The 19,366-nt window shown below is 38.3% G+C and overlaps 1 protein-coding gene across 3 annotated transcripts in view; it reads left to right on the top strand.

Moving 5' to 3' along the window:
- The window catches only part of LOC139133075 (somatostatin receptor type 2-like), a 28,808-nt gene extending 9,800 nt beyond the window's left edge, over positions 1 to 19,008 (top strand). The window contains exons 1-3 of one of the 3 annotated variants that reach the window (XM_070699477.1): positions 7,608 to 7,713; positions 13,503 to 13,623; positions 15,192 to 19,008. In XM_070699477.1, coding sequence (XP_070555578.1) covers positions 15,321 to 16,343 — 1,023 coding nt within the window. In that variant the 5' untranslated portion in view covers positions 7,608 to 7,713; positions 13,503 to 13,623; positions 15,192 to 15,320 and the 3' untranslated portion in view covers positions 16,344 to 19,008. Of the gene's footprint in view, positions 1 to 7,607; positions 7,714 to 13,502; positions 13,624 to 15,191 lie in introns of those variants that run through there. The other 2 variants (XM_070699478.1, XM_070699479.1) reach the window with 2 other exon arrangements.
- The last annotated feature ends 358 nt before the right edge of the window (positions 19,009 to 19,366 follow it).

The following is a 19,366-nucleotide window of genomic DNA, read 5'->3' as shown; positions in this document are numbered from 1 at the left end:
CAAATTAGTTCCAATCGTATTCACAGAAAAGGAATGTCAAGAAGGTACGGTGGGCATATTTCCCTACGAGCAATGGAGAGGAACCCATATTTGTCTATCTCTCTGTTTTGTTTCGTTTTTCGAATTCCATCTCGATGTTGTTCATTGCTCTTTGCTGTGCCGATACACACGCCCTAGGGAAGCGATAGCAACTGAAACCATGCCCCTTGGAATTGAAATCTTCGCCTCTGACGGTTTCACAATATCATTGTCGCTAATTTTTGGCTCGAGGTGTCACTTTGGTGCAATGGACAAAAGTCATTCTACACAATATACATGCGATCGTTAGGATGAAACAAGAAGATAATTTAAGGAAAGATAGTGCCTGTGAAAAGTTTTACGGATATTCGCAATATAGCTAACGTGTATAGTTCTTCACCATCGACCATATTCTTAAATCTAGCGACTTGATTTGCAATCGTAAAACTTAGAAAAATACGAATGTATTCTGCGAGTATTGTGAGAAATTGCGATTTTATCAATACAAATAAATTACTCTGTGTTTTCTTAATTTTAGACCACGGGTAATGCTGTTGCCGTGTTTAATTAAGGTCAAATACGTCTCGGGGACAGATGGTCGGATTTGCAAATCTTTCCAATACTATTGTGATCCATCACTTGTTTTGGCTCATTTTAAAGCTCACGGAGTAAGAAAAATTGTTACTGTCTCATTTTTTCTCAAATCGAAAATTTTGTTTATGCTCATTGCGATCACACAGGGATGGCAGCCATTTTGAATTCCAAATGCCGGTATTAGATGATTTGTTTCTCTAGTACCAAACTTTGCAAGATGACCCCTGATTTTTGTTCTTGATTTGGTGAGACAATGATTGAAAGTTTCATTGAGTTTATTAGCTCCGCTGTCAGCGACGCGGAGCTTATCAAATAGGTTGATATTCCGTCGTCGTCGTCGTCCGTCGTCCGTCGTCGTCCGTCGTCGTCCGTCGTCCGTCAACAATTGCCTTCTCCTCTCAAACCGCAAGTCCAATTGCTTTGAAATTTTATATGCAGCTCACTTGGGGTGACCTCACCTAAGTTTGTTCAAATCGTGGTGAAATTTGCATATTTGTATTTTTGGGGCATTTTTTGGTGTTTTTGGTAAAAAATCTTCTTCTCTGAAACCGCTTGTCCGATTGCTTTGAAATTTGATATGCAGTTTATTTTGGGTGACTTCAGTCAGATTTGTTCAAATCGTGGTGAAATTTGCATATTTGTCATTTTTGGTAAAGAAATCTTCTTCTTCAAAACTACCAGTCAGATAGCGTTTATATTTGGAACATATGTCCGTAGTGATGATCTATTTCAGATTTGTTCAAATTGTGCAGAAATATGCAAATTTGCATTTTTAAGGCAATTTTTGCCATTTTTGGTCAAAAAATGTATTTCTCTAAAAGTACTGGTCTGATAGTTTTGAAATTTGGTATACAGGTTTCTATAGAAGAACTAAGTAATATATATGGAATTTCTGATGAAATCTGTATTTTTGTATTTTTGGGGCAATTTGTGCCATTTTTGGTCAAAAAATGTGTATTTCCAAAAGTACTTATCTGATAACTTTGAAACTTGGTATACAGGTTTCTACAGATAAACTAAATGATATTTATTGAAATTATGATGAAATCTGCACTTTTGTATTTTTGGGGCAATTTTTGCCATTTTTGGTCAAAAAATGTGTATTTCCAAAAGTACTCATCTGATAGCTTTGCAATTTGGTATACAGGTTCCTACAGATCACCTTGATGATATTTGTGGAAATTATGATGAAATCTGCAATTTTTAAATTTTGGGGCAATTTTTGCCATTTTTGGTCAAAAAATGTGTTTCTCATAAAGTACTGGTCTGATAGCTTTGCAATTTGGTATACAGGTTTCTACAGATGAGCTTAGTAATATATATGGAATTTCTGATGAAATCTGTAATTTTGTATTTTTGGGGCAATTTTTGCCATATTTGGTCAAAAAATGTGTATTTCCAAACTACTCATCTGATAGCTTTGAAATTTGGTATGCAGGTTTCTTTAGATGAACTAAATAATATTTATTAAAATTATGATGAAATCTGCAATTTTGAATTTTTGGGTCAATTTTTTCCATTTTTGGTTAAAAAATGTGTTTCTCAAAATATACTGTTTCGTGTCTTGTAAGCCCTTGGGGCTGGGTGAGGCAACTAAGCTGTTTAAGACCACACATGACACTTTAATAAATTGATATAACATAGCATAACATAACTGCTCTAACAGCTTTGAAATTTGGTATACAGGTTTCTATAGATGAACTAAATTTGATCTTTTGAAATTATGATGAAATCTGCAAATTTTATTTTGGGGGCAATTGTTGCCATTCTTGGTCAGAAAATTTTATTCTCCAAAAAATTACTCATGAGATAGCTTTGGTTGACATGTTCTTAGGGATGATCCCATGTGATATATTCAAAGTATGATGAAATCTTCGATTGTGTATTTTTGCAGCTATTTTAGCTACTTTTTTCTGGCCACTGCATTGAGCTATCAAAGATTTCCACCTTCTTCATCAACATGTGTCAAAAATAGTTATTCTCTACATAAACACAGCGGAGCTATATCGGCCGCTAGGTCGCTTGTTTAAAGCTTGAGCTAAAGTTTAAATCTTGCACGTTCAAGGCGCATGGTAACATAAACGATTCCATTTGGAGTGTTCTTTTCGCTCCGTCGTAAAGACCACTCTCTGAGGATCAAATTAAACCTCTTCAATGTTCAAATATCTCCAAGGCCTATTACTCTCCTGATCTCCTCATTGTACGTCTTGCGACCAATCTTAGAGTGCAATTATGAATTGCCAACTTGTTGAATCGCCAATTGTTATGCCATATAGGCAGCATGCTTTCGTTTTTATTGTCCATTTGTTAGAATTACTAGGATGAATGCATTCTTGATACGATTAACAGAATATCAATTTAAGTTTAAGCAGCAGCAAAGCCAGTTTCACTTTAAGGTAGAATGCGTCTAAGGGACAGATATTCGGACTCTCAAACTTGTACAATATTCTTTTGGCCTACTACTTGTGGGGGCTCATTTTGAAGGTTATAAGTTTTAACCACCTTAGTTTGTGAAAATCGATAATTTTATTTTTCCCCGTAGAGATAACACAAAGATGGCGGCAGTTTTGAATCTAAAGTATCGATAAATATAGGTTAATTTGTATCTGTGGGACCAAAATTTGCTCAGTGACCCCGATTTTTATTTTTATTTTATTTTACTTTGGAGACATCAAATTGAGTAGATTGCGGAAAGTGTTTCAAAATTATATCGAGTATTGGCGGCCAGGTGAAGATAGGATGTGAGAGATGTCTTAGCCAGAAATTTTGGGAAAAATCTGAAAAAATTTGACTGGGCACATTTTATAAAATAAAGGTGACAAAAATTGACTTTGGCGCTCAAAGGGTTAAGACAATATACGGCAGGAAGGTCTACATACTCACCAAGTCTATTAGTTTTAGCGATTAGATATCATGACTTTTAAATTTTTGTCAAATACTGCTCTCCGATGTCTGAATTGTATAGTCAGACGTTTATTGAATGCACCACCACAGGGGAAACGAGGCGGACAGGTCATGCAGTGTGCTCAATGACTAGCAGCAAAGCTGTTCTTTGTCTAAGTTTAAGTTTGCTATCACGATTCCAAAATGAGAACATTTTGGGTATCTCCATGTCAAGAAGGCTTGTCTTAGTCCACACCGGTTGTCGTCACCTTGGCGCCAGTAAAATCCGATTTGATGTACATTCTCGAAGCAAACAAAGCCGCTGTTAAATAAATAGAGAAGAAATTATGGTCCCAATCTGAAAGACTCGCTCGATGCCGCCAGCCTGCTTCCGAAAAGTTCCGATCAGTTTGGTGCACGGTGAATTAAAAAGGAAGGGTAAAGTAAGTGTTTTAACCCAAGGCTTCTTAAGTATAGTATTCTGACTGACGCTACAAGATACCCTATCTTACATGCTTTGAATCCTACAACAGGAACAATTGGTTGACATTATGCGGATCCGATAAGCATGTCATGTCCCTTTGCCATTGCTTGCCTGCTGCTATTTACTACACGGATGATCTCAGGTCCCCTGTGCTACATGGATAAACCTTTCTAAGGTGAATCGTGCCTCCAGAGACTGATCCTTGCAATGGAGAGTGAAGCAGTGTAAATCCTGCCATTGTTTGCCAGAGTATATAGCCCGTTTGAGTTCTATTGGCGAGGTCAAGACTTATATTTCGCTGTAAGGTAGTTGCGTCTGGATATTGAAAAACTTTTACTTTTGCTTGAACTTTCCTCGATGAAACTTTGAAGCATAGTCTTTACCAAATCAAGATTAAAAATCAGGGGTCTGCTTGCAAAGTTTGGTACAAGAAACATATTACCAAGCATTTATTCGAAACTCAAAGTGAACGCCGCCATCCCATCATCTTTTTTTCAATATTTAAGCCAGATCATTTTTGCATTCAAACAATTTCCCTTGTTATGAAAATGTCACTCTTGCTGGAATCTACTCTTTTTGTTGTGCACGCCAAATTGTGCCGCTTCAAGCGACCAGAGTTCACCGTGACGTTAGTCTGTACAAATGTGTATCTGTATATTATTATATATTGACCGATGACTCCGCAATTCCATTACCGTGATCAATATCATTTATTTTTGGCGTGAACAGGGTCGTGACTTTTTACAGAATGCACTAAAACATTTTGCTACCCTTGTGACTGTTGCCTAGAATAAAAACCACATAAACTATTCATGATAATACAAACAAACCCCCACCCCCCAAAAAACAAACAACCAAAACCCAACAACCCAAAGCAGCAAAACATCTTACTGTTGGTGAAAGAATGGTCGCTGATATAGTTTTATTAAGTGCCATTATCGCTGGAACGCAAAAGGAATATGCCTATTCATGTGAAGGCTCACTCAAATTTGAAATCTAAATCTGGAATTGAAAATTTACCTTCCGAAACTAAAATTTTGAAATAGTTCAGATATCCCTCACATTACATTTCGATTGGAAATTATTTACAGACTTGTGTGTACCTGAAGTCTGAATGTGACCAATCTTTAACCATTTGATCTTGACATTTTGTTATGTGACAGAAAGGCACCTTCGATGATTAACTTAAACCGTCGGAACGGTCAACTGTCATCTACACAACCATTTTCTCGTCAAAGCTCAACCTATAGTGAGGTAGATAGTTTACGGGCGTAGGTATACCATCCTTTTATTTCGCGTTGTGGTTATTTTGGGCTTGTCCCAATTGCAACTGTCACAGCCAGCGGTTAATAACCGGCTAGAAACACATAGGAAAAATCACACAGTAGACCATCACTTTTGCCCCTGCTCAATTTTGTCAAAAAATGTTTTAAAATTGTTTCTGTTGTGTGTGACACTTATTGTGTGACATCATCATACCTCGCCAGTAATGAGTTTATCGAGCTGCTTGTTAGCACTCACTAATTAGTTAATTTCTGGAAACAATTAGCTGATAAAGTTGAAATAGTCAATAGTGGCATATGAATAAGTGGGTGAAAAAACACTCATTTACTTGTGACTAAACTAGCAACTGACGACAGAAAACTTGTAAGTTCAATGACGGAGAAAACCCATAAAACCGTATCATGCGCCATTGCGATGTGAAACACTTTCATCGGTCAGTTAGGGCCACCGATTATTTCCATTAGATTAGACGTTTTCAAGCCTGTTAACTTGTGTAACAATATATATTTGGGAAATACGACCTAAAGCAATAGTTTGATACATAAAATCATCTACATGGACAGTATATAATAAATCTCACCTCATTTGGGTTACTTTAAATAATGTTTTTTAACTACCAGATTTACTTGATGTTCACTACATCAGACGATCAGCAGATGACGCATTTAAGTGCATATCAGCTCTTTACTTTGCGCAGTTTTCCAAGTGACTCAGCACTGAAGCGAACAGAGCTCTTGACCATCCAGGACTCAAATTACCCACATGGAAGCTGCACTTTGCATGTCAATAACTATACCTTTGCGCAGGTAGATAGCCAGGCCAAAGTATACACATGTGTATGTAGAAATCAATCAGCATATATTCTGATCTTTGCCAAAACTGTTGAATCATGTGGTACATTTGGTCATTTAAACTGGCAAAATTTACATAGTTTATTTCAAATCCAACTATAAATTGACTGACAAAAGCATGAGGCTACACCTCACCACGGTGCAAGGGGTCTGGTGAAAACGCGATCTTATGTTAGCATACCTAGCCTAATACTCCACGTTTGATGGGCCATACTCCGTGAATTCGAGAAGAAGACCGCGAATGGCATGATGGGAAGGATGACTTGGAAAATCTTTTTGATGAGCTACCGGTGTAACTCTGGTATTATGCGGGCAGTGGAAGCTGGTGCAGTTTGAGTAAAACTTGAAAACAATCTATTTCGAGCCCTGCCAATGCGCAAATTGTTGTTGTTCTAATTTTAACAACTTTTCAACGTGTGGTCGACTTGACAATATCTTCTATGTAGTGTTTCATATGGCCTGTTATGACAGTGCATTCAATAGATAGTTCAATGTGAATCACCAAAGTTCCCCTTTCCGTGCAAAACAGCTAGCGTGATATGCTGAAACAGGTTTTCCCAACAATAAACGCAGTTTTGGAAAAAAAAATGCCGCACACCTGAATAGCTATAGATGCTCTGTGCTGAATTGAGACCGGAAGTAACATCGGTAGTACTCTATGCGGAACTGAATGCCAGATTTCTTAGAATATGATGACAATCTCAACAAGAGGCAAATATCCAGGAAGACTAAAATCGTCTTACCGAATGTCAAAGTATCCTCGTTTTCTGTAAAATTTTGCCTAATTACGGGAAGATTGCGTTCGATTTCTATGGCGGATCGCGTCGAAATATTCGGCATCTCTGAACTGTATTCATGTACAGTCCTCATTGTATTTTCTCAAACTTTTGATGCAGGCTTGATATTGGCGTGGAGAAAAATTCGATTTTTTTCCAGTTTGGAAGTCGGTTTGATTGAACAAACCTTATCGATTTCCTCACCGACTCATATTGCTCATAGAAGACATCACTATCTTCGTTTACAGTTTACATAATATGCAAATTTGTAAACAGTCACTGTCAAGGTAACAGTTGCCCGACTGTTATAATTGTTTGCGTAATCGTGCAAAATATTGTTCAAGCCGAACTTGCCCTTTCTGCATCAGCACCAACGTAACACATCTCATGGAACTGTAAAATGAGATATCACAACAAAGATTATGGATGAGATATATCATAATTTAGAATTTTGACATTGACGCCTTTGAGTTGAGTAGTTCCTTTGTCATTCGGGAGGGAGATAGAATAGACTCCGAAATTCTCAGTCTGATTTCAGAGAATAAATTAGCTTACGTTACGTTACACATTTTGCCGTGGCGTGGAGAATACAACAATTAATCGACAATTAGCAGTCAATTAGGATGTTTGATAATGAGAACTTTGCAGCAGGTGATGGAAATGTGGCACCCCCTGATATGAAAATAACCCGCACCTTCTCCATCATGTGTGGTTGTACCTTGGCCTTTGTGCAGACCGTGACAGAGAGATCTGCGCGTCCTCGAATACACGGTGCGCTGTCCCGACTGCTGCTGGAAACTTTCCCTAGAAGAGAGTGTAAAACGTAAGTAGTAACAAATCCACAATTTAAAATAACGACTATAATTGTGATAAAACCACTCATTACCATAGCGCAATTGACAATTCCAAAATTTCGTGCATCTTCGGCACAGCGTAAGCCGCATCGAAACCTTAGTGTGCGTACAGGTTTCTATAACCCTTGTTATAACCCACTTTCATTTCACAAGAAAGTCGAGACGGGTTTTATCTCCAGTGGAAGTTGACCTTGGTCGCAGAGAAAGCTCGCTGGCTGTCCTTGGAACCCGGGAAACCATGAACATGCTCTACAATATTTGAATTCATGATGATACATTGATACGCATTTCTAATTTGTGCAATTGAAAATATTGAAACAGCACTCTCCTAAACAATAGATTTTCTTCCCGGTAAGTCAACATATCAAAAGTGCAAGTAACAACAGTTTGAGGTCGTATCTTAATTGGCTCAGAATTTTAATCTCTTCCACTTTTGGACGAATTTTCGTTTTTTTTAAAGTATGTTGGTCAATGCCATCGATTAAAAACCCCAACTCGGTTCTCACAGATAACGGGCGGAAAATGGTCGTGTTTGTCAAACTCAGGTTTCAAGTATACTACTCAGAGTGACAAAGATAGCGAATACGTCAGTGTAATTGTATTCGGCCCGGGTTTGAAATCTATTGTAGTTCAGTTAACACAGGGGAATAACTTATAAGTACCGAGACGAATTACAGCAAACCTGTAGTCAGAAAGGGATATGAAAGAACATTTTTATTATCCTTAAGAAACGGGTTTTGAATATTGTTAATCTCACCTTTATTTGAGAACGTAACGTACAATAACATAATCTGGGATGAATGAGTATTTATCTATATTCTTCTTTCATTTATTGTGTAAGCATAGCCACGTCACCTTATTAACGTAGATGTGCCTCAAACGTAAAAGCTGAAAATTTTGTTCAAACTTTCATCATTGAAACTCAACGATCCTCCTACCAAATGAAGATTAACGATCAGGGTTCACTGTGTAAAGTTTGGAACTAGTGATTTGAATATTTCGAAATTCAAAATGTCCGCCGTCCCTGAGTTAACTCTATTAGAGAAAATAAAATTTTCCGATTTTCGAAAAATTAAGAAGGTGAAAATACCATACTCTAACAGCTTTAAAAAGTCTGTACAAGCGGTAGACAAGAAAAGTATCGAACAAATTTGAGAGTTCGAATATCTGTTCACGAGGAGTATTACACCTTAACGCGAAGTACTATAAATGACGCTGCCGTGATTGTACGCGTAATCACTTAATTGTCGGCTCAACAAGTGCGGGTATGCTTCTTTCTATTGTGTCGACATCAATTGTGATCGCCCTTATGCGCCTGCGCCTGTGCAATAAGTATAGTAATTGATTATGCACATCGAAGGTTAAAAGCGACTAAGTGATATCAGATAATGGAGACAATCGGAATTTTGACCCTCGATTTCCCCTCATAGTAAAGGAAGACGATAGAATCCGCTAATTTTAGGCACTTTTCAATAATTCATTCTTGTCTCTAGATGTCTCCTGGTACACAGCAGGCGTCTTCATGGCATTTTAAAATCGTCACGACAATCTTCAAGATTGTCCTGCAAACATTTTTTAATGATTTGCTACATGTTCCTACAGACATTGTGATGGGATACACGATAGAATGTTATGATTTTGTAATTCTATATCCGTTAGATTAAAAAACAGTATTACGGGGTTTTCATATTCGTTTGAAGGGACTAGTTACACGCCAACCGGTTGCGATTTCGCTCCACTTTGGCATTATCAATAGCGAATGCAGTCGACTCTTAAGCACCTTAATTGTTAATCATTGTATGTGTACGAAGGGCTGCCTGAATGCATTCGTGAATACAGAGCTGTGTTTTAATTCTCGATACCTAAAATATGTTTTTCTACCTAAGTGAGTCATAAAAAGTTTCAAGCGGTCAACCACATTTTCAATATGGCGCATTTCTACAGGTAAAACACATAAGACTACAGAAGTGATAAGTGAAATTTTAGTTTATACAGGAGTTTAACGCCAGAAATGCCTAAACAATGAAAAGATGAATGTGTGCAGGTACTTTCACAAACAGACAAAAATTTTTGCCATGGCAGCGATTACATGATCAAGTATCGACAAGTACGCTGATAATTCTGCGTCGTTACTGTCAAGAAACCTGACCATAAAATGGCAGTTTGATGCGACTCGCTAAGTTGCGGATTTTGTACCTCCCTTTTCTCCGTAGATGGTGGAATATAGTTGTCATGTCGACTAGCTATACGAGTTAATCATTGAATTCTCCAAGCAAGAATTTGGCAATCTTCCCATGCCTGTAAAGTCCCGCTACTACTACTACTGTACGTTGACCATGGATTAGCTGGATGCTCCCTTTGAGTAACGAACGATAGATAGCATGCGAAACCTCACGCTCAAGCTCACTTATGACCTTGAGCAGCTCCTTAGTTGATGTCAGTTGTGCCACTGACAACAACCCATGAAGCATAGTTTTAATAATTCTTCCACGACTTCGGTGACTGTGGGTAGGTTCCCATAAGATAACTTTGTCGTAGGAAGGCAGTTCTGGATGTCCGTAACAATGGCCAACATGCCTCACATGTATTTGCCCGGCCGTGATCTTATGTAATTTTATGTATGTAAAGAAACCTATGAGACTATTTTACCCTGTTTTTAAACTATGCAATCTCCTGACCTCTAAAATTGTTTTTATTTCGCATAATATATATATATATATATATATATATATATATATATATATATATATATATATATATGTATATATATATATATATATATATAGTATATGCATAAAGATGTACTTGATGCAAAAGCAGAGCATCATCAACATAAGATAACTTCAAGTACAAAGTTATATTTCCATGACGCAATAGCCTTGAACGTCTATGAATAAAAGGGCACATTCGCATCCTAATTATCTTTCTTATTAAGTTCAATGCTCACCGGCCTCTCTTTTTCATTTCGGGGAATACAATCTTCTTCAGGCCGGCAGGCAAGGATAATGATCTTGATAGTACGTCTTCTTCTATCGGGGAATTGACTTTTTCATGTACATATATCAAACGTCATTTATACATTAAGTACAGGGATTAACCCGTTGCAAAAGTTTAAATGAATATTTTATGCCCGCCGAGAGCGCGCAATAGTCTGCTTCGTAAAATATTTTTTTCAAACGCCCAGAGATTCGTGATTCGTCCAGCGAGTAGACTTTTTCTTTAGGGCAACCATTTAAAAATGGTGAATCTCTGTGTCATTCACAATCAGGTTACTTGTAACCGTGAACCTTGTACAGAAATTTCTGTCATAATAGCTATAACCTTGCTGGGTACATAATGAACATAATTCTAGCCATTTATTGCTCAGACTTCGAACTGATTTTATCCCAGGGTAATCAGAATCTTATTACTTTGTTTTCATGACCATACCATCGCAGAATTTGGATCATGATAAGAGAAAAACAAGAGAGCAAATGAGGAATGGATTTTGCTGTGACTTATACATGCTGAACGATAGCTTATTGCGCCGCAAAAACTCTAGATCTCACCAAATCTTGATCGTCAGTTTACCTGTTGATATTAAACCTAAGAATATAATACATCAGAAATTCGTAAAACGAGTTCCGTCCATTGATTGAATGCAGATTTCGTTGTATTATGGTCAGACTGTTTCTAAATCCCCACGAGTATCTCTCAATCTGTCTGTAGACATTTTTGGCGTTTCATTAATTCGACTCCATTCCTCTTGAAAACAACACAACTGAATCACGTTTCATCTCGGCGATAAATTCGGGGCCCTGGCTAAGACACTGTTGACCAATATTTTCAGGGGACTCAATGGTCAAGTTAAAAGTGATGGTTGCACGTTACCTTTCTAATCTTAAAGCGCAACCGTCACGGAAATCAAATCGATGTGACCCCGTTAGCTGAACGGGTGACTGAAAATGAAGCTACCTTCTGGCTGTTCTTATTTCTGAATCGATTCGGCTTTCAATCTCTTCGTTAAGAATCTAAGGTACGTAAGGCCAAACTATCACACTCTACTCCAATTAATCGGTATCGATCGTGTCACACTGGATTCTTGTCTCCTTAACGCCCGAAAAGAGGGGGTAAGTGCTCGTCCAATGGAATTTACCGACAACCAAGCAAAAATGAATCTCAATTTTAATGAAGATAATATTGTGAATGGTGATACTCTGACGGAACGGAGAAAACGATTTTCATATCGAGGACAAAAAGTCAGAATACCACATTACCTGACATTGATTCGCTGTCCCTTAATCAATCAGAGTTTATGATTTTCTGACTAATTGCCCTTCGGCGATGCTCATTCACGGTCAGTGAATATTAGAGCCAATTAGGTGTAGTTCCGAAATTCATGTTTGTGAGAAAACTGATGAGGGTGGAAAATATTGCTATGCGAAGCATTCGATTATTGATCACCACCTCGTCCTTGTAGACCTATTTCTTTCGCCAGCTGCCTTTTAAAACTTTGAGCAAACGTTTTAAAATACCCCCGAGTAGCAAGATTTATTATCTGTAGTGAGTATGGAAACCATACTGGAACATTCTGCAGGAAGCGATTCACATATGAATATTAAAATCAGTCGTTGCGATTTGGCACGATACCGTAGCTAGTCGTAGCATTACGCCGCGACCCAGTGTTATCTGTGTAACCTACAGCCATATATACTTCGGATGATGTGATGTTAATCGTATAATTTCATGTCATATCATGTCTTACCATAATTTGAACGTTAACTGATAGTGATACACTTGAAATAATGTGATGTAGTGCTGAACAGGTACCCAATGGAGGAAGATATATTTAGAAGTTTGGAAAATTCGCAACTGTGATATTTAATCCTTTACTTGACTTGACTCTGATGGTCCTACATCGACCAAGGTTAACATAACTTCCTGTCGCTATTTTCGCCCCCTTCGCTTGCAAAAAACACTGATGTACTAATGTTACCTTTTTCATGAAGTTTGCTTTAAGTTCTAAGTAAACACGACAGAAAACAAAAACAAAACGATCAAATTTCAGCAACAAGACCTATCGTTCAATGTTTTTTAAATCTTAACACACGCACACGCTCTGTCTCTCTATTCTACTTCTCTACTTTTGTCTGTCCTTGTCTCTATCTGCATGTTTGTGTCTGTCTGTCTGTCTGTCTGTCTGTCTGTCTGTCTGTCTGTCTGTCTGTCTGTCTGTCTCTGTCTCTGTCTCTCTCTCTCCTGCTTTATTTGAGGCAAACGATCTATCTGTTATACATAAATACACCCAAAAAATGATAACCATCGAAAGAACTGTAAGCTTAATGCTCCTGAAAATCAGTTCTTTTTAATGGTCAACGATATCACCATTTGTTATTATGGGTCCGCGAGAGTCTTTTTGGTATTGTTACTCACCCGCACATGCAGAATACAAAAAACTGTAGAAGACGTAATGCCTCAGCTACCTGTTCGATATGAGACACCGAGGGCCATCTAAAACTAATTGTTCCGATCTGCCCCATGGTTGTCATCTGCATATTCCAGGGTGCTCTCCTTCATAAAATATAGGAAGACATTCCTTTTGATAAAGACGGTCCTATTGCTTGGTAGAGAGTACCAAGTGTAATTCACTCCGCCGATAATTTATTTAAATACCGTGCAATATTTCGGTACAGATACAGGTAATTTTCCTATTCAAAAGATATAAACATATCAAAGCGGTGGAATTATTTAATAATAGTTTTCTTTATCTCTTTTCTAGTCTTTATTAAATGGTATCGGACTGCCAGCTAGATGACAGACCGTTGAATCCTTTGAAAGCCTTTATCTGAGAACGACTATACACGATTGATTACTGAGATATTTTGAAGACTATTGTCTGAGTAAGTACGCTTTAGAAAACATCAAAGATTTTGTCTTATGCCGACTTTGAACAGTTTGAAGGGCGTGGGTCGTAACTTACAATTGAATATGTGCGAGATACGAGTCTCAGCATAGACAGTTGAGTTGAATTTCGATATTCACCGTCTATAGTCTTACTGAATTATTTGCGATATTTTGTCTTACAAGGGCTGGTGTCAGGGCAACTGTTTCAAAGAGCGTCTCGCGGTGCTTGACTGTTCAGTCCTTACAACTTCAAAAGCATTGAGCAAATAACCTGACCTAGTCTGAGAAAGAAACCAGTAGATGCGAACAGAGCCGAATGAAGATTTTCTCTCTGTTTGAACATAGGAATCTCCCATAGGTCATCACAATTGTTCTATTGCCTGAAATTTTAATCGATAGGGAGAAAATTTTGTTACGGTCAAATCGTATAATCACAATGACGTTATAGCCCTTGCGGCTCTTGGGCACGGTTCTCGATGGGTCAACACAGAAAATTTGGACATGCGCAAACGGTGACCTGGGCTCTGAATTAGGAATAAGGATCATGGGGGTCTAAGTCCGAGATAAAAGTATTTATAGAACCTAAAACCAGACCAGCAAAACCAGCAAAGAAATAAGTTAGCCATGAAAGCGAACTGCATATCGTGACTATTGAATTGCAATCTCGCATGCGTGCATCAGTCACGTTTTCAACAAAATTGCCTCGGCCATTTTCTACAGCATGACAAGATATGGCTCTGAATTACAGTAATTTGTAGGAAGATTTGGACCTCAAATATTGTTGTATCGCTTCTGATGAGACGTCGTGCACTGATAGAGGGATACCGCCTTTGAATCAGACCGACAAATGTTTAATTATCGAACCGGCGGTTCTAAATATACCTTTTCTGCTCATGAGTTGAAATTTCACGCATTTGTCCAAAGAAGTTGTATTTCTATGGGTTTCGCCGACCTTTTGAAACAGAGCGACGCTCATATGATTAGATTTATCACGTGTCTATCTTCGTCGCCCGTCGTTCGACTTTAGACCACTTACAAGAAGCGCCGTGGTTTTGGGAGATACTCTCATTATCTGCAAAGAACCACTATGCAATTGGCAAGACACATACGCACACAGAAGTTTCAGACCTTTTTGAGAAAATGCGTCATGATATTTACTATATAATTTCTCCTTCAAAGGATAGAAACCCACTCGAACCTTAATAACAGTCTCAATCAAGTTCATGGATGTATACGCGTACTTTCCTCTCGGATCTTGACTCTTTAAACTCAAATATCAGTTCCCCTTCAGTAAAATGTCAATTTTAATATGGCCACTTATCCTACATTTCGCCGCTGATATCAATGTGTCGGGAGGGGCACTTTGAGATCAAATTCAAAGGCAATCTTGGAACAGACTCCCGGCTTCAAAATATTATTCGTCTAAACCTGTTGAATTTCCGACGTAAGCATATGGCTGAAAAGCTCTTTTTTACTTGTTTAACTGTCCCTGGTACAGGGAAGGTGAACGACCGTACACATGTTGTCAAAGGCTATCGCTTATTAATTTCCATTTCTGTTCCAGACCAGAGAGGAAGTTCAAGTTCAAGTAGACTCTCATCATTTCTCTCTGTCATCACCTGAAGGGGACGACATAGAATTCATCCAACTGTTTATTCTGCCGACAAGCATTGTACAGGACTTGAATGACACGATGGAGGACAATATCACTGCGTCACCGAACATAACTTCAACCAGCGAGACAGGGCCGTTTGTCGACTGGGTCAAGAACTGCGAACTGGCGCTAGGAATTATTGGCAGCATCGGCAATATACTGGTTTGCATAATTGTGCTGGGCAGCAAATACATGAAATCAATGACAAATTACTTCATCATGAGCTTGGCAGTGGCTGATGGCTGGACGTCGCTACTGTTGATCTTTAACCGATATTTACTTAGCGCCGTCACAGTCGTGTACCCGCCGGGGTTTGCTGGGGTTCTGTACTGCCGTATATGGGAGAGTCAACTTCTGTTTTGGGTCGGCATTAAATGCTCGGTATTCAATCTTGTCGCTGTAACTCTGGAACGCTACTTTGCAATCGTCCACCCTTTCGTATACCAGCAGAAATTTACTGCCAAAACGGCCGCCATCATGATTGGGGCAACATGGGGGATATCATTTTTCTCCGAAATACAATTCGTGTTTTTCCATGATTTCACAACGGTCGACGGCGTCCGAGCTTGCCAGTTTTCGTGGCCAAACAAATCGGCCAGTGTCATCGTTGGCGTGGTGAGCTTTCTGTCCACTTACTTAATTCCCATCGTCATCATGTTTTGGTGTTACTTCAAGATTGTTAAAAGTCTGAAAAACAGCGCCGAGCAGCTAACCACAAACAACGCGTCCGCCATCGACACTGGCCCGGCAGCGACCCTCCTTCATGCCCGTAAGAAAGTAATACGGGTCCTGTTGGTGGTCATGTTAGCCTTCACCATCTGCTGGACGCCCAACCAGTTTCTCTTTCTGTTCTTCAACATTGGCGCCCCCGTAGAGTACGACAGTGTGTACTACAGCTTCTTCGTCCTGTTGGCCTTTTCAAACTCAGTCATCAATCCCATAATATACGCCTTCAAGTACAAACAGTTTCGCCGTGGATTTTGCGAGGTGTTTTGCCCTCGCTGGTCGGGGTTAAACAAAGTGAACGATACGTCCTTTGTTGCTACGAGCGCAGTGCCGTGAAAATGCTATTCGTGCAAGATACGGGACAGATTAGTATTAATTTATGCAAATTATATTAATGAGCATTGTTTCGGTATCGAAATTTTATGCTAATGATTCTTTATCAATGTGGAATATTCATCTGTCCCGAATTGTGCATTATAAATGAAAATGGGCTAGCATATAAATAAAACTGTCACACCCACTGTTTTGGTCTGCAGGGTTATTCATTGCATATAGCACGTGTAAAGATACGAGTGGAAATTCTAACAACTTTAACATAATAATATATGGACTGACATTTGTTTTAATTCTTACATACTCTCCATTGTTTAAAGAACAAATTTCATTATTGTGGGTTTTTATTTGACACCTATTTATTATTATCTCTGTGCACACGCATGCCATGTGATGGAAAGAGCGAGTTATCAAATGATTGTTTCTCGCGGTATAATATATGTATAATAATAGGTTACAATGTCGTCCTTTAAGATACTTTGATAAACTGATTCTTCGGGTTTTTTTAACTGTCTGTAAGTTCTATTAGCTACATTTGGACAGTAGTAAATTAATTTCTCAGACTACCTCACAAACTTGCACCGGACCGCCATTACTTTGCATTGACTGTGAAATGTTTTTGTTTTCGTTTGATTTTGGACCTCTCTATATTCATGTATATAGATTACAAGTGTTTATCATGTACATTTCTGTATCATTTATATATGGGTAAAATTAATAAAAAATAATATTAATCAATTAAAGGCACGAAGTTATGGTTGGTATAGAAACACATGCGTCGTGAAATTTCTTTCCCTTGCTTTAAAAAAACTTAATCGGTTTAATAGAAAATTGAAACATGATCAAGTGTAGTATATTTCTTTATTTTACATCTCGTCAACTTTACTTATCACATACATGAGTAAATTATCTTCTCTCAGTATGCATTTAGATTTAGTGAAAAAAGAGCAAAACAAAATGATTACGCCTTGCAGTATCGTTTCTGAAATAACTTTGTGAAATAAAAAGAAGCAGGCTCATTACATTACAAATTAAAGCTAGGTGTCTGATGACTGATTTATTTCCGACAGCAAAAGATAGAAGCTTCTATTTTGAATTATATTACCATGCCCTGTCCATTGCGTTTTAATCGGTCGAGCTGAACCACGTGACTGCCCACAAATACACATTATATTACCATGCCCTGCCCGTCGCATTTTGATTGGTCGAGCTGAACCACGTGACTGACCACAAAATACACAGTAATGATTTGTTTACATGCCCGTGAATATGAATAATTATATTAACAACTCAAAGTATCGTAACTTTACAGCTCAAATGTAAATCATAATCAATCAAAAATAAAATGGAGCACTTGTAGGTCAAGTTGAGATACTTTTTTCAGAAAGCATATCCGGATTTGCCATTTTTTACAGCGCGCGTGACAGTGCGTCGCGTATTGCTTAGTTTCTGGGGCATAGTTGTCATTCGCTCCTGAAATTTTCGGAAATTTTGACGGTTTTCTTGGGTTCGCTGATAATATAATGGAAATAACAGACTCCCCTCTGACCATTAATGTTTATTTGTGGGCGCGGGCTCGAGGAAAGCCAAAGTAACGGGCTCGGCAAGCCTCGCCCGTTAATTTTGGGCTTTCCTCTCGCCCTTGCCCCATAAATACACGTTAATGGTCAGCGCGTCGCCCGTTATTTCTATAGTAATGGTTTGCTTTCATGCCCGTGAATACGAATAATATAGTAAACATAGTAACTTTACTGCTAAAACGAAAATTGTGATTTGTACAAAGATCATAATCAACCACAAAATAAAATGGAGCATTTGTGGGCCAAGTTTAGACACTTTTTTCACAAACATCTCCGGATTTGCAAAATTTTTGCAGCGCGCGCACTACTCACTGACAGGTTCTAGGGCCCAGTTGTCGTTCGCACGGGGAAATTTTCGTAAAGTTTGAAGGTTTTTCGGAGTTCGTTGATAATGATTGAAATAACAGACTCCGCGCTGACCATTAACGTTTATTTATGGGCGAGGGCGAGAGGAAAGCCAAATTAAAGGGCTCGGTAAGCCTCGCTAGTTATTTTTTAGCTTTCCTCTCGCCCTTGCCCATAAATAAACGTTAATGGTCAGCGCGTCGTCAGTTATTTCTATAATCGCAATTTCTACAAAGAGACACCATCTTTACCTCATTATCGAAGTCTCACTGCGTTCTTTGTTAAAAATTTCCCCAAACGAAACTTTCCAACCATACTCTTATCAAGTCAAGTATAAAAATCAGGGGTCACCGCGCAAAGTGTGGTACTAGAGAAACAAATTACCTGATTTTTTGACCCGATATTTGAAATTCAAAATGGCCGCCATCACTGTGTTAACTCTATCGGGTTAAAGAAACTTTTCCATTTTCAAAAAAATTGTTTATCTATTCCAAGAACTTAAATTGGCCCCCACAAGTGATCGATCAGAATTTCTAAAAGAATTTTGGAGTTCGAATATTTATTCCCAAGGTGCATTCAACATTAATTAAATAAACTATATTAGTCATTCATGTTCCGTCCTTATATAGACAATCTGTACGGATGAACCGACAATTAGTGAAAGAGTTTTCCATAACTCTTGTAATTATTAAGTGGAGAATTTTTGTAAATGGATTGTCTATCTGTCTTTGTGTGTTACTGGTTAAGAAAAGTGGACACAAACAAGCGTTTTCCTTTCCAAACTCAACGATTTCCTAAGTTGACCGTGATTAAAGGGCCATTAGCTGCAACTTTTGTTGATTTGATTTTTTAAAAATATTTTTGTTGTGTATGTCAATTACAAGTTCCATTCTCTAAAATATGTTTGGACACCAACTACTTGTTAACACAGCACCGACTCACAGCATGTAAAATGTACTGTTTCCGTTGCATTTGAAGTCTAGTCCGGACCAGAATTCACTTGTCAACAATGACAACGCAGTCTAACGTGTACAGGCTGAGTTGGCAAGTTGAATACTGAGTATTTCAACATGCTTTCGGAAGGAGAATATGAAACTGTTG

This window comes from Ptychodera flava, chromosome 5 (assembly GCF_041260155.1).
Source record: "Ptychodera flava strain L36383 chromosome 5, AS_Pfla_20210202, whole genome shotgun sequence".
Lineage (NCBI taxonomy): Eukaryota > Metazoa > Hemichordata > Enteropneusta > Ptychoderidae > Ptychodera > Ptychodera flava.
The sequence above is the reverse complement of the archived record's forward strand: the minus strand, read 5'-3'. Positions and strand labels throughout refer to the sequence as shown.